This window comes from Lycium ferocissimum, chromosome 1 (assembly GCF_029784015.1).
Source record: "Lycium ferocissimum isolate CSIRO_LF1 chromosome 1, AGI_CSIRO_Lferr_CH_V1, whole genome shotgun sequence".
Lineage (NCBI taxonomy): Eukaryota > Viridiplantae > Streptophyta > Magnoliopsida > Solanales > Solanaceae > Lycium > Lycium ferocissimum.
This window is the reverse complement of record NC_081342.1, coordinates 14,387,939-14,402,227: the sequence shown is the minus strand read 5'-3', so window position 1 is coordinate 14,402,227 and position 14,289 is coordinate 14,387,939. Positions and strand designations below refer to the sequence as shown.

At 36.5% G+C, this 14,289-nt stretch overlaps 2 protein-coding genes across 2 annotated transcripts; both read left to right on the top strand.

Moving 5' to 3' along the window:
- Nucleotides 1–3,838: 3,838 nt before the first annotated feature.
- LOC132049359 (peptidyl-prolyl cis-trans isomerase FKBP62-like) lies at nt 3,839–9,157 on the top strand. The gene is made up of 13 exons (XM_059440120.1): nt 3,839–4,156; nt 4,545–4,631; nt 6,285–6,545; nt 6,637–6,711; nt 6,792–6,872; nt 6,957–7,151; nt 7,239–7,337; nt 7,470–7,645; nt 7,729–7,851; nt 7,956–8,102; nt 8,187–8,314; nt 8,402–8,519; nt 8,603–9,157. Exons 1-13 carry the CDS (start codon nt 3,982–3,984, stop codon nt 8,651–8,653), a joined length of 1,716 nt encoding a protein of 571 aa, XP_059296103.1. The 5' UTR covers nt 3,839–3,981; the 3' UTR covers nt 8,654–9,157.
- A 1,289-nt stretch (nt 9,158–10,446) lies between these two features.
- On the top strand, nt 10,447–13,958 carry LOC132049368 (small ribosomal subunit protein eS8-like). The gene is made up of 4 exons (XM_059440132.1): nt 10,447–10,577; nt 10,704–10,776; nt 12,677–13,010; nt 13,526–13,958. The coding sequence occupies exons 1-4, from the start codon at nt 10,574–10,576 to the stop codon at nt 13,784–13,786; spliced, it is 672 nt and encodes a 223-aa protein (XP_059296115.1). The 5' UTR covers nt 10,447–10,573; the 3' UTR covers nt 13,787–13,958.
- The last annotated feature ends 331 nt before the right edge of the window (nt 13,959–14,289 follow it).

Here is a 14,289-nt window from a genome sequence, read left to right as displayed (position 1 = left end):
ACTTAAAAAAAAATTGTTTTGGGGTGGGGGGGGGGGGGGGGGCTAGTGAAAAAGCAAATAAAAAAAAATCAACACTTTTTTAAGGAAAAAAATTTTTGGGGGTGGCGCGGCAGAGGGATTGGAGGAGGAGGAGGGGAGCTGGTGGATTTTTTGGGATTAGGTTGAGATTTTTTTGTAGGAACCCAGTAGCTCAGTTGGTTGATTACTTGAACTTTCACCTTATTAGTGAGGGTTCAAATCCCCACATTATAATCTCCTCCCGAATTTTCCCTTCCCCAACCCTTATGTAATAAAATATTTTTTTTTTAAAAAAATTTAAAAATACATTTTAGACCCCAATCTCTTTAATCCCAAATTTAATTGAATTTTGACTTGGGTGATCTCCACATGTCACCTTTAGTAATTTCATAACTTAAGAATCACCATAAACTAATTCGAACTCACGCATACTATTATATTTAGTTAAAAATTTATCATCTTGCAATAATATCCCAATTTGTACACAGGATGTCAGGATCCTACCCACTGTCACTGTCAGTTGTCACCAAAAGATAACAAATCTGGAAGAAATGAAACTTACAGCATCACTTTAAATTTTCATGTTTTGGTTAAACCTGTTCACTGGCATTTCCTATTTCTATTTCAAAAAAAATTCATTTATAGTATGGTTCCCATTTCCTTTGGAGCTTGAAACGGGTAACTATTCAACATCAGACCCTACTACATATCGTATTACGTCGAACTTCAAAAAAAGACTGTACTGTTAGATTAAGATTAACGGCTGAAACAATTGCCCACACTATTACCAAATCAAAGATAACCTGTGTTTCGTCATAAATCATAATTAGAGATTTTCTAGAACCTCGATAGGTGTTGCGACACGTGATTAGTGCTCCCCTCAGTCTACTTTTATTTGTTCATTTTTATCTTTATACACCCCTTAAAAATTAATAAATAAAATATATATTTTATTATATTATCCATATTAATTGGTGTATAATCTTATTAGATTTGGAGATAATTTAGAAATGAATAACTACTATTAAGAGTAAAATAAAAATAAAAAGTTTGTTTTTTCTTGATATGCTAAAATGAATAAGAAAAGTGAAAATTTATTTTTAATATAGTGGATAAGTAAAAATGAATAGAGGGAGTAGCTTTTTTGGTAGGGCTTTTGGGAAGATTTTTTTCTTTTTGGAAAAATGCATTTTTAATTATTACCCAAATCAGATGGGAGTACACTAGAAATAAAAAATGGTGGATATACCTTATTCTATCGAATCGCATGTAGAAATAGTCACCTTAGCTAAAACATTGGGGTCGTTTGGTAAGTAGTTAGGATAATGCGGGTATTAGTAATGCAGGTATTAGTAATTAAAGTATTAGTAATGCCGATATTAATTATGTGGGTATTAATAATGCAGATATTGGTTATGTAGGGTTCAGTTATGCAAAAATTATTTCTTTTTGTTATATTAAAAATTAATAAATATATTATAGTTTTTAAAATTAAAATATTTGTTTACAATTAAAGTTAAAATATTACAACAATAACAATCGTTGAAATCACAACGTGGTGCCGGGAAGGTAATGACGCAGAAGGACTTCACTACTTTTAAGGTAGAATAATTTTTTGAAAGACCCTCGGTTCAATAAAAAGCATAAAAGAGAAGGTCGAGATAAGGCTAAAATTCAAACGTGTGGAAATGCAAATAACGAAAGCGACACAAATAAAAATGAATAATCAAAGTACGTGAATAACATAATAGCAAAAATCGAGCACGAAATTATATTTGATACGTTAATTACTAATAAGGAAGGATAACAAGACTATCTATTAGCCTTCTACCCTAATGCGGATCCTCCAAACCCTATCTAAGGTCAAGTCCCTCGTAAGCCGCCGCGGCACGTTCATCTAATCACCTCTCCCCGGTGCTTCGCTTACCCTACCTCTTCGAAACCATCGCAGCCTTCTCTCCCGAACCACGTCAGACGGGCGTGCCGCTGTGGTTCTCCTCTTCACATGCCCAACCATCTCGCCTCACTTCCCGCATCTTGTCTTCCACCGAAAGCCGCTCCCACCTTGTCCCGAATAGCCCCATTCCCCAATCTTGTCACTCGCCGCGGTGTTGCCCGGCCACATCCATCTCGGTATTCGTCTCGACAACTTTCGTGCGCGAACGTGAGAGAGATCTTCAGCGTCGACACTCCGCTCCGTGCAACACTTGCCATAGTCGGTCCCCAACCACCAACACCTTGAAGCTTGCCCTTAAGTTTGGCAGTAAGCACGCTTCTTTCACGTAGCACTGCGACAAGCCTCGGTTTCATCTATCACCGCGATACGATGTGTGACATCGTTACGTCAATCTCCCCATTGCCCTTGCATGATGGACCCCGAATGTGGCTCGCACTGTACGGATGGCACGGGTATAAGCCTCGCCCGCACTTGATCTGAAGTGCTTCCAGCAAACTTCCTCCCAGTACTCTTTGTCTTGGTCCTCTTTCATTTAAACCCTTTCGCTCAAGGTACGTCTCTAACCCTCGACAGCGTTAACTCCGCCCTGCGAGTCTCGTCGATCGGGACTATGTCATCCGCGAAAAGCATACACAAAAACAGCACTTAACTTGAATTTGTCGCGTCAATCCGTGTCAATAACAAGGCAAATAAAAAACGGACTAGAGCGTCGTTGATGCGGCCCCGTTTATAACTAGGGAAGTGCTACCGAGTCCCTCTCCGTCCTTACCCCGATTTTGGCTCCCTCGTACATGTCATCGATCACCCTAATGTACGCCGTTGCGGTGTACACTCAGCCCCAAGATCTCCGTAGGATCTCCGTCGGGAACTTTGTCGTGACCTTTCTAGTGGACGAATACCGTGGTAAGTCCCTCTTCCTCTCCCTATCTTTTGCTCACAGGTCTCCTCCAAGATGGATAAGCACGTAGGCTTCGAGCGTCCCGACATAAATCCGGCCCGATTCTCTCTTAAAATAGACACGTCTCTCCTCACCCTCATCTCCACCACCCTTTCCCACACCTTCATATGGCAGTGACTTCGATACCTCTATATGGTTATTTAAACTCTGAGATATCTCCCTTGTTCTTGTGTATAGGGATCATTGCACTCGACCTCTAATAAAATATTATTTTTTTAAAATTATTATAATATTATATTAAAAATTATATAAAAATATTTGTTTAGAAAAGGAAAGTATTTAAGTGGAGAATGATACGGGTAATATTGTCATTTCAACTCCTTATTCATTTATTAGTTATTCTATTTTCTACCCCGCATAAAATAATACATATACTCCCTCATAATTTATACATGTATTGGTTATGCGGGTTTAAATTAAAACCAAGCTGATAAATATGCTAATTTTATACACATGAATAACTTACTTTCTAACTAGTTATAAATACGATATAAGTATACAGAAATTAATATATGAATAAGATATTTCTTACTAGCTACCAAACATGATATAAGTTAATGTAAAAATTAATACATAAATAATTTACCTCTTGTCAAGCTACCAAACGATCCTAATGGCCTGATAGATTGATTCGCTAATTTTTTGGGAAGTTAAAAGTAATTATTTTAGAAAGTTCAATTATTTGATCAAATTTTTAAGAAATGACCAAGTACTTTTAGAAAAATAATTTTTATAATTTTTCAGAGACCAAAAAGGTAAATTTTTATATCTGGAAGTATTTTTGAAACAGAAATTGTTAGAAGAACTACAGACTATTACTCTCAAAAACTATTTTTTCTACACAAAATCGTTTCAAAATAAGTAAGACTTTGGAAGCTTGGTATATAAAACTCAATCTAAAAACCTTATTGGAAGTCTCTAGAACCTAAAGCCTTTGACACTGTCGCTCTCTGTCACACTATTTAAGCCTCTCTTTACCCGTTGCTCACGCCTTCACTGCTTTATTTGAGTTCCAGAGTGAAGCATATTTATCTTGTTTGGTTGAATAATGGATGACGATTTTGATATTCCTGGAATGAATGGGGAGGACATGGATCTGGCGGATGAAAGTCCGATAATGAAAGTCGGTGAAGAAAAGGAAATCGGTAAAGAAGGTTTGAAGAAGAAACTTGTTAAGGAAGGTGAAGGATGGGATACTCCTGAAGTTGGAGATGAAGTTGAAGGTAATTAAATTACTCTTAAATCACAGTCTTTAGAGTTAATTGGTCAAAAACCACACCTGAACTCTATCTTTTTCGCAAGTTTCACACCCCAATTGTCTATCTGTTTACTTTTTTCCTGCCTGAACTATCACCATTTATATACTAAAATACACCTTAACAATCCGTTGTTCTTTTTTCCTACCTGAAAACTCTAAACCCTATCAACTATCTGTTGACATGTGTTTTAACATATAAACGGTGATATTTGGGGTGTGAAACTCACCAAAAAAATGATAGTTTAGGTGTGTTTTTTACTATTATCTCTAGGCTTTATCCATTTTTTGCCTAGCTAAAATAATCTCAATTTGTTCATTTTATGCTCATAATGTTGATTTCATGTGATTCTCAGTTCATTATACTGGGACTCTTGTTGATGGGACCAAATTTGATTCCAGTCGCGATAGGGGAACTCCGTTCAAGTTTACTCTCGGTCAAGGTTAGAAAAAGTTACTCTACTTTTTAACATTGTCGTTTGGTAACTGGTTAGAGTTATGCGATGAATCCATGTACTTATTTTATGCAAGGTTTGGTTATTCATGTATTAGTTATTTCACGTTCTATTCTTCATAAAATAATATATACAATCCCTCATATCTTATTCATTTACTGTATTAGTTATGTGGGTTTCTAATTAAATTGCAAACCAAACACCTTTTTAATTGTATACATGAATAATCTACCTCCTAACCAGCTTATTAAACATGGTATCTACCAAATGACCCCGTAGTTTTGTATAGTGTGTGAATAGTAGTTTTAATATATCGATGTAGTTAGGAAATTCATTTGCTGCCTTAATATGTCTGCTTTTACTTCAATGGCTATCTGAAAATGAATGTGGGATAAAGCTTTTAATTTAATGAATATGAATCTGAAGGTCTCCCGTATTAAGAAATCTGATGTCACGTTAGTGCTGGTCACATCAATGAGATGTAATGTATTAAGGTAGCCTGATTTATCTAATCTGAGTAACGAGAAGCTCTCATTTCGTTGAATTTCAACTTTGAGAATTTGGATTAATATCAGCTTTATTGCATATTGGGATATTGAAATTAGTTTTGTCCAATTGCAAGTTGATTATATAGTGCTATATTCACATATATTAAAGTATACTCCCTCCGTCCCATTTTAACTGTCTTTTTAGCTCAAGAAAATTATTCCAAAATAATTGTCACTTTAGAAATTCAAGACTAATGTTGGCAATTGTTTTCAGCTGTACCCTTAACATAAAAAGAAGTACTTAATAGTTAATAATGCTCAGTTCTCAAAAAGCATCTATAAAGAGGCGTAACTTAGTGAACTATACCTTGCGTTTATTGTGTTTCTTAATGGGTGTGAAAAGAGTTAAAGCGGCAATTAAAATGTGACAAGGAGTACTTTTTAGTATCGTGATTGTGCCTGGTCATAATTTTTTTTTCTGATTCCGTCAAATTGTTTATTTTCTCATTCTCTGAGGGTGCAAGTAGCGTGCGCTAAAGGCAACGTACAATTAGGGAGCCTTATACGAAGGTTTGAACTATATGATTGAGAAGCTGATCATGAGATCTGAAATAGTTTTGCTCCTAGGGCTTCGGTCTAGTGGTAAGAGCGCATCACTTGATGTGTGGTTTAGGTGCATGTCGCGGGTTTGGACACTTCCACAAAAGTTTGTTATTTAAGCGGAGAAAGATAGAGGGATGGGCTCATTATGCACACTGATTTTGAATTGTGTCCTACTGATCCTCTGGGATTTCTCAGATATTAAAAAAAAAAAATGAAATAGGTTTACAGCATGTAAGTTTATTTTTACCATGTGTATACAATATAAATGCGAGAGACTGAGAGCTGATATTCACACACGTGTGTGTATGTGTTTCCATGCATGTGTGTATTCACAAGAGGGTATTTTACAGTTTGATTTATAAGTAATTTATTCAGTGATTTTACATTTGGTCTCCTTATAATTGATTAATATAACCCGTATCAAAACCATAAATGAAGACTTCTTGGTTATGGGAACTGTCATGTTCCGTATATCTTTGTTTTGTATTAAATCTTGGATGAAGGACATCTGGTTGCATGTTTTGCTGATGCTTCTGTTCTTTCCTAATAGGACAAGTAATTAAGGGATGGGATCAAGGTATTAAGACGATGAAAAAGGGTGAAAATGCCATTTTCAGCATTCCTCCAGAGCTGGCTTATGGAGAATCTGGTTCTCCTCCAACCATCCCTCCAAATTCGACTCTCCAGTTTGATGTTGAATTGCTATCATGGACGAGTGTAAAGGACATCTGCAAGGATGGTGGTATCTTCAAGAAGATCCTTACCAAGGGAGAGAGTTGGGAAAATCCCAAGGATCTTGACGAAGTTCTAGGTATCTGTCCTTTTCTTAATTTCATCAGAGGTCTGTGTGTATTTATTTGGTGGAACAATGATTAAGCATTTTGTTTGATCTTGTTGTTCAGTCAAGTATGAAGCTCAGCTTGAAAATGGCTCATTGGTTGGGAAATCAGATGGAGTGGAGTTTACTGTTCAGGAAGGTAAACTTTGAGTCATTGCAGCATCTTGTTTACAAGGTTCATAGATGCGCTATCATCCACTAACATTATTTTTGGGACAGGACACTTCTGCCCTGCTATTGCAAAAGCTGTGAAAACTATGAAGAAAGGTGAAAAAGTCCAGTTGACAGTGAAGCCACAATGTAGGTGGTCCTTCTAAGAAAGGGTTCTTGTAGGTATCCTCCTGTAAAGTGCTTTCACTAACATGTCTAAGTTGTTTGCTGCAGATGGTTTTGGGGAGAAAGGAAAACCAGCCTCAGGGGATGCAGGAGCAGTCCCGCCTAATGCTACACTGCAAATCAACTTGGAGTTGGTAGCATGGAAGACTGTCTCAAGTGTAACTGATGATAAGAAAGTAATAAAGAAGATCTTAAAAGAAGGAGAAGGATACGAGAAACCCAATGAAGGGGCTGTGGTTAAACGTTAGTTACTCAGGAAGTACCATTATGTTGTAGATTTATCAATTGAAAACATGATATCTGACAGATGTTTGAATCGGCATCTTGTAGTGAAATTGATTGGCAAGCTGCAAGATGGCACAGTCTTCGTAAAGAAGGGCCACGATGGAGAAAATGAAGATGACCTTTTCGAGTTTAAGACAGATGAGGGTATGGATTCTTAATACATCATTGTCGTTACAGTAAAAAATATTATTTTGTGAAGTTTTCGTTCGCTTTATTCTTTGTTTAATTTGTTTATTCTTTGTTTAATTTGTTCGCTGCTGAATATGCCTTGAACAGAGCAAGTTATTGATGGGTTGGATAGAGCTGTTATGTCAATGAAGAAGGGTGAAGTGGCACTGCTAATAATTGCACCTGAGTATGCCTTTGGTCCATCTGAATCAAAGCAAGACTTAGGTGTTGTTCCTCCCAACTCAACTGTACATTATGAGGTTGAGCTAGTTTCCTTTGTCAAGGTATATGATATATTTTTTCCTTATAATTTCAACTTTTCCCTGTCTGCCAAAGTGTATCCTCATATCTTTAATGTGGCCTGCAGGAAAAACAATCATGGGATATGAATACACAGGAGAAAATTGAGGCTGCTGGCAAAAAGAAAGAGGAAGGAAATGCTCTCTTTAAGGCTGGTAAATATGCAAGAGCATCAAAGAGATATGAGAAGGTGTGTACTCTCCAAGATCGGGTGCTCCTATGTTAGTTGAGTAATTAGTTGTTTGGGTCCTTGAACCAGTTTGGCCTAACAGCGAGAATTGATACAAAATGCAGGCTGCTAAATATATTGAATATGATACTGACTTTAATGAGGAGGAAAAGAAACAGTCGAAAGCTTTGAAGGTCAGCTGCAACCTAAATAATGCAGCTTGCAAGTTGAAACTGAAAGATTACAAGCAGGCGGAGAAGCTGTGTACCAAGGTTCCATTAGATCAGAACATCCCTTGTGACCACCTTATTTTCTTTGATCTATTTTTATCTTTTTACTGATTCTGTGTACTTTAGGTGTTGGAAATTGAGAGTACAAATGTTAAAGCTCTTTACCGGAGAGCTCAAGCATATATGAACGTGGCGGATCTTGACCTGGCTGAATTTGACATTAAGAAAGCCCTTGAGATCGATCCTCACAACAGGTATTGTATTGTTTCCGCTATACTCTCTGTCCAAATCTATTGCTTCTCTTTCGTGGTGTTGAAGGTTGTACTTTATATGATGTCAAGGGATGTGAAGCTTGAATACAAAGCTCTGAAGGAGAAAGTTAAGGAATACAACAAGAAGGATGCGAAATTCTATGGGAACATGTTTGCTAAGTTAAATAAGCTGGATGTCAACTCAGATGTAAGTTTCAGACTTCATGATTTCTTGTGTATGCAGCTCCATCTTTTTGGTGACCAATTCATGACACCCGTGTCTTTGTGCAGAACTCTGCTTCCAAGGAACGACAACCGGTGAGCATAGACAGCAAGGCATAACTGTCTTAAGCAGACAAGTATAATTTTCATGGTGCTTTGTTAGTTGTTTATGAATGCTAGCGCTGGATCTCTGATACGGGAAAACTACACTGGAGTCTGGATTTGTGGGATCAGTCTTCTGTTTACACTGGATTTGTGGAATCAGTCTTAGCTGTTAGAAAAACTTGATCTCTTTTATTGGATGCAACGATTCTATTCGCTCACTTAGCCTAATATTATTGAAATCCTTGTACTTGCATGAGGTCAACTTTGATAGTGCTCAAATAAGGCTATTCCCTGCTGAATTATTGAAGCTGTTCTACATGTTTAGGCTTAATGTTGGTAGCCATCTTGATGGACCTTATGAAACTGTGTTGTGCTAGGCCTTGTACGAGGCGGATGAAATGTTTTTCATTTTTCTCGTGGTATCAAATTCGTGGGTGCAAGGAGAAAATGGTGTGATGCTTTGCATTCGATTCTCTCTTTCTCTAGTGTTCAAACAAAACAAATGCATGAAAGAGAAAAGGAAACAAACAAATTTTAATGGGTTTAGAGATACATTTGTTAGCTGGTTAGAGGTATACTGGTTTACTAATACATGAATTAGTTACGAGAGAATTTTTATGTTATTTTATATCGGTGATAGTCATGCAGGGTTTAGTTATTTCACATTTTGTCCTGCATAAAATAATGCATAGATTTGCTCATAACGTATGCGGGTTTCTAAAATGCAAATCAAATATTGTACTAGTTTTATGCGTGAATAATTCACCTCATAACTAGCTACCAAAAATAATATTACTTGTGTAGGATTTTAATACATGAATAACTTACTTCTAACTAGTTACCAAATGACCCGTAAAAAATAGTAGTAGCAGAAACTGTTTTCCAAAAGCTGAAAATAATAACTTTTTCCTAGGCACACTTTTAAAAATCTAGCTAAATACAAATTTATTCTATAACGTTAATAACTATTTCAAAATTGATTAGCCAAACACAAAATGTTACTCTAAAATTACTATTCAACAAAAACTTCTAGCAATTTTTTTTTCTTTTCAAATAATTATATTTTAAAAGTTCCTGCCAAACAAACTACTACCATTATTATAAGGGTCATTCGCACAAATGTCGCTACTTCGGTGTGGTCTTAAATTTTTACTCTCAAATTTGTGGTCTGTAATTTTTGTCATTTAGCATTTTCCACATGGAATGCGTTTAGATTTCGCTCGACCTAGTTTAGATTAGATCCCACAAGTTATATCAGACATGACAAAAATTTTAAAATTCAACATAAAAATGGTCAAAAACACATCAAACTCCACAAAAACAGGACTTATGCCGAGCGAACTTAATTTCTATAGAACTAATTCCTACCAAACTTATATCGAGAGAAGCAAAAATTTAGTTACAAAATTTACCCTGAGCGAAGCATATCGGGATATTCTTAATTAAATGAGTAGCACCATAGATATGAGAGTCAAAAATTAAAGACCCGTACGTTTGAAGAACGGTCATTTGCACTTTTGGCCCTATTTGTGCTGGTCTTCAAATTGGCTCGTCTTTCATTTTTATCCTTCAAAATCAAATTTATGCCTAGAGGGCATAAATTACGTATCATAATATACACAAGTTATGTCAGTTCCCTTAAAGAATTTATGCCCCTCTAGGCATAAGTTTGATTTTGAAGGACAAAAATTAAAGACCAACCCATTTGAAGGAGAAACAATAAAGACCAGTCCATTTGAAGCGCAATTACTTATTTGAAGAACAATCAATCCGTGCAAAAACTAGTGATTATAAGGCCAGGAACGAGAATGAATAAGTAGCCCAAAGATGAGTAAGGCCCAAACATAGGAGGCAGCAGCTAGGGTTTAGGTTACCTACAAAGGTGAAAGACAAGTGGTTTAGTTTTGCCTCTTCGCGGCTAAACTCTCAGCAACCATGGGTATGGTTTTCAACTTCTCTCTTTCTTTTTATGCTTTAACAATTCATCTATTTACATTCATTATGTGTTCTCTTTGTCTAATTAATTAGTATGTCTATGTCTATGTCTTGTTTAATGGATATTAAGGTATCTCACGAGACTCTATGCACAAGAGACGTGCCACTGGTGGCAAAAAGAAAGCTTGGAGAAAGAAGCGAAAAGTAAGCTCCCTTGTTTATAAAACTTGTAAGAAGCGTTAAAGTAAGTCACTTCTTATGTAGGATATAATGTATTCTTTTTTATAACTGTAGTATCCGGGCCTGTTTGCGTGCACCTTGATTATAAGATACAATGTATTCTTCTGTATAACTGTAGTGTCCGGGCCTGCTTGCGTGCACCTTGATTGTAGGATATAATGTGTTCTTTTCTTTTTTCTAATTGTAGTGTCTGGGCCTGCTTGCGTGCACCTCGACTGTAGGATATAATGTATTTTTGCTAGTTACTTTATGATCATGGTATGATTTGACCCGAGAATGAGTTGATCGGTGTATAAGCAGCCCAGTGAAAGTTGTTGTATGAAGCCTATAACTTGGCTTTTCCTTTTCAAATGATGGTTGATGCCCACCTTCGAACTAAGAATTATCGTTCCTTGTACAAGTAGACTTATAACGATAAGCTATGTTGCTCGGACTCTCCAAAAATATTGTCACACCCGTGTCGGATCTCCAATAATGCACTACTTTTGGAGTGTCCGACACGCATCCGTCGATATTTTTGAAGAGTCCGAGCAACATAGACATAAGATACCCCTTGCTGTGCTCTTCTATTTTAGTAGTAGGAACTAGGAAATTTGAGTCATAGTAATAGTAGCCGAAGCTGTTCTTCTCAAAATGGATAAGAAACTTGTTGAGGTCCACGGTAATATCTTTACGGGTTTTCCAACCTAGGAATCCAGTGCTCTACTCGTCTAATCCTTGATAAAAAAGATTTAGTGATCTATTTATAAGAGAGATGATTATGCATCTAGAAAAGAGAAGAACTTTAAAATCTGAAATTGCTAAATGTTTTAATAAACTGTAACCGAAGGGCTCAACATTTTGAAAATCTTAATTATTTGATAGACTGTAACTCTGCATGTCCAGAAAGACTAAAAATCTACCTCATAAAAATTGCTACAAATTAAACTACTAAAATTGATTTATTCTAGATTATTTCAATCAATTTGATCTATTCACTAGAATCAAATGGAATAGAAGTAAATCAGTTCCTACACATATAATCTCTAATATTATGACACATATAATCTCAAATATTATGTAACTTGAGTAAAACACGGTGCAGAGTATGAACATATTGAGGGTATTGACTTTTTAAAAATAGCTTATAAGCTAAAAGCTGTTAGAGGGTGTTTGGATTGGCTTTGTTTTTTAGTGCTTTTTGGGCAAAATAGCTTTTAAGCTCTTTTTTCTACTTTTTGTGGTGTTTGGGAAATGTAAAAAGTGTTTTTAAGCACTTACATTTAAGCTAAAAAAGTATAAAAATAAGCTAAAAGCTAAAAGTTGGGTATCCCCAACCGATGACTTTTAGCTTATAAGCTACTTAAAAAAAGTCAATCCAATCACCCTCTAAGTTGGCAATATCCAACTTTTGGCTTTTAGCTTATTTTTGTACCTTTTTAGCTTAAAAGTAAGTGCTTAAAAGCACTTTTTATTTTTCCCAAACACCACAAAAAATAGAAAAAGAGCTTAAAAACTATTTTGGCCAAAGAAAAGCACTTAAAATAAGTAAATCCAAACACCCTCATAGAGCCCGTTTGTCTGGGCTTATAAGCCATAAGTTAGAAATTCTAGCTTATGACTTTTGGCTTATTTTTGTCATTTTAGCTTAAAAGCACTTTTTTATTTTACCCAAACACTATAAAAGTGCTTAAAAGCATCTAAAATAAGCCAATCCAAACAGGCCCCTAGTCTATTCGGAAATGATAGCTGGAAAATTCATCTTCCCGTGACCTGCAGGACAATTTGTTAAACCAAGCTTTTATCGTTTGAATATTATATAAAAAAGGTATTTTGGCTGCATTCCTGACTCTGAATCTAATCATTTCCTTGAATTCATTGAAGGTATGAACTTGGCCGTCAGCCTGCTAATACAAAGCTCTCAAGTAACAAGACAGTCAGAAGAATTCGCGTGCGTGGTGGCAATGTGAAGTGGAGGGCGCTGAGATTGGATACAGGAAATTACTCATGGGGTAGTGAGGCCGTCACACGTAAGACTCGTATCCTTGATGTGGTCTACAATGCCTCAAACAATGAACTTGTTCGTACACAAACACTCGTCAAGGGTGCAATTATTCAAGTTGATGCTGCACCGTTTAAACAGTGGTACCTCCAGCATTATGGTGTTGACATTGGTAGGAAGAAGAAGGGAGCTGCCGCTAAGAAGGAAACAACTGAGGTACTTGAAACACATACCATCATCTTAATTAGTACTCCCTACCAATTTATGTGAAGTTGTTTGACTGGGCATGAAGATTAAGAAAAAAGGATGACTTCTGAAACTTGTGGTTTAAAAGTCACAAAAATTTTTGTGGCTCTAAATCATTTCATTAACGGTAAAACGGGAAGTTTCTCTTCTGTGTGGTTTGCGAGCTATTGCACAGGAGCTGGGTTTACCCTGTGCGCACCCGAAGGGTAGCGGCTGCGGGTTCCCATGTCATCCAAAAAAAAAAAAAGGGGAAGTTTGAAGTTAAAATGCCACTAAATATGGAAAGATATCATTTTTTTTGGGACTGTTTAAAAAGGAAAGAGTGTGACATAAATTTAGACGGAGGGAGGAATTGTTGAAGTTAATTATTTATGGTGACTAGCGAGCCGTGAACTCTGATGACATTGTGTACATGCTGAGTGATCTTTTAGTGCTGAATGAATTCTTCCAATGTATTCTGATAGTTCTGTTCTTGGCTGATACAGGAAGTAGAAGGTGCTGCAGCCGAGGAAACTAAGAAGAGCAACCATGTTCAGAGGAAAATTGAGAACCGCCAGAAGGATCGTACACTTGATTCTCACCTTGAAGAGCAATTTGGTTCTGGTAGGCTTTTGGCCTGCATCTCTTCCCGCCCTGGTCAATGTGGCAGATGTGATGGGTACATTTTGGAGGGGAAAGAGCTTGAGTTCTACATGAAGAAACTACAGAAGAAGAAAGGCAAGAGTGGAGCTGGTGCTACTGCTTAAATAGTGCCATCAGAATTTTCAGACTAGTTTCATACGGTTCTCTATTGCTGTAATTCCAGTTTTGGGGATATGTGATTTTGTATGCAGTACTTTTAATTTCATTCTTGTACTCTACCAGATTTTAGTATGTTCTCCTAGACTTTCTTAATCATTATCAGCTTTTCCATTGTCAGTCCCAGTTTCTCTCTTAAGGTTTTGTGATTTAAGTGGAATGATAATTCATGGTTCAGTTTTGTCTGATAAGAGTGGTTCCTACACTGTTATTTAATCACACTAATTGAGATTTAGCACTATGAGCTCGACATATTGGGCACAAAAATGAATGGACTATGTTTTAACCAACCTTGTCTAGTGGAGTAACTGATTTCATTTCTTTGTTTATTCAACTCAATTTACTTGTTTCATTCAATAGTGAAACACGTATGCTAATTGGATTTAGAAATAATCAGTAGCATGACGAACGTCACATTAGGAAGTTCTCCACAGGCACTACATTCGCAAAT

Bases quoted from the DNA above. Each gene is read 5' to 3' on its own strand.
- LOC132049359 (XM_059440120.1), top strand. From the start codon at position 3,982: ATGGATGACGATTTTGATATTCCTGGAATGAATGGGGAGGACATGGAT. The intron at 7,646-7,728 runs GTATATGATATA...TGTGGCCTGCAG, and splicing joins AGCTAGTTTCCTTTGTCAAG to GAAAAACAATCATGGGATAT. The intron at 7,852-7,955 runs GTGTGTACTCTC...TACAAAATGCAG, and splicing joins CATCAAAGAGATATGAGAAG to GCTGCTAAATATATTGAATA.
- LOC132049368 (XM_059440132.1), top strand. The intron at 10,777-12,676 runs AGTAAGCTCCCT...AATTCATTGAAG, and splicing joins GCTTGGAGAAAGAAGCGAAA to GTATGAACTTGGCCGTCAGC. The intron at 13,011-13,525 runs GTACTTGAAACA...TGGCTGATACAG, and splicing joins CTAAGAAGGAAACAACTGAG to GAAGTAGAAGGTGCTGCAGC.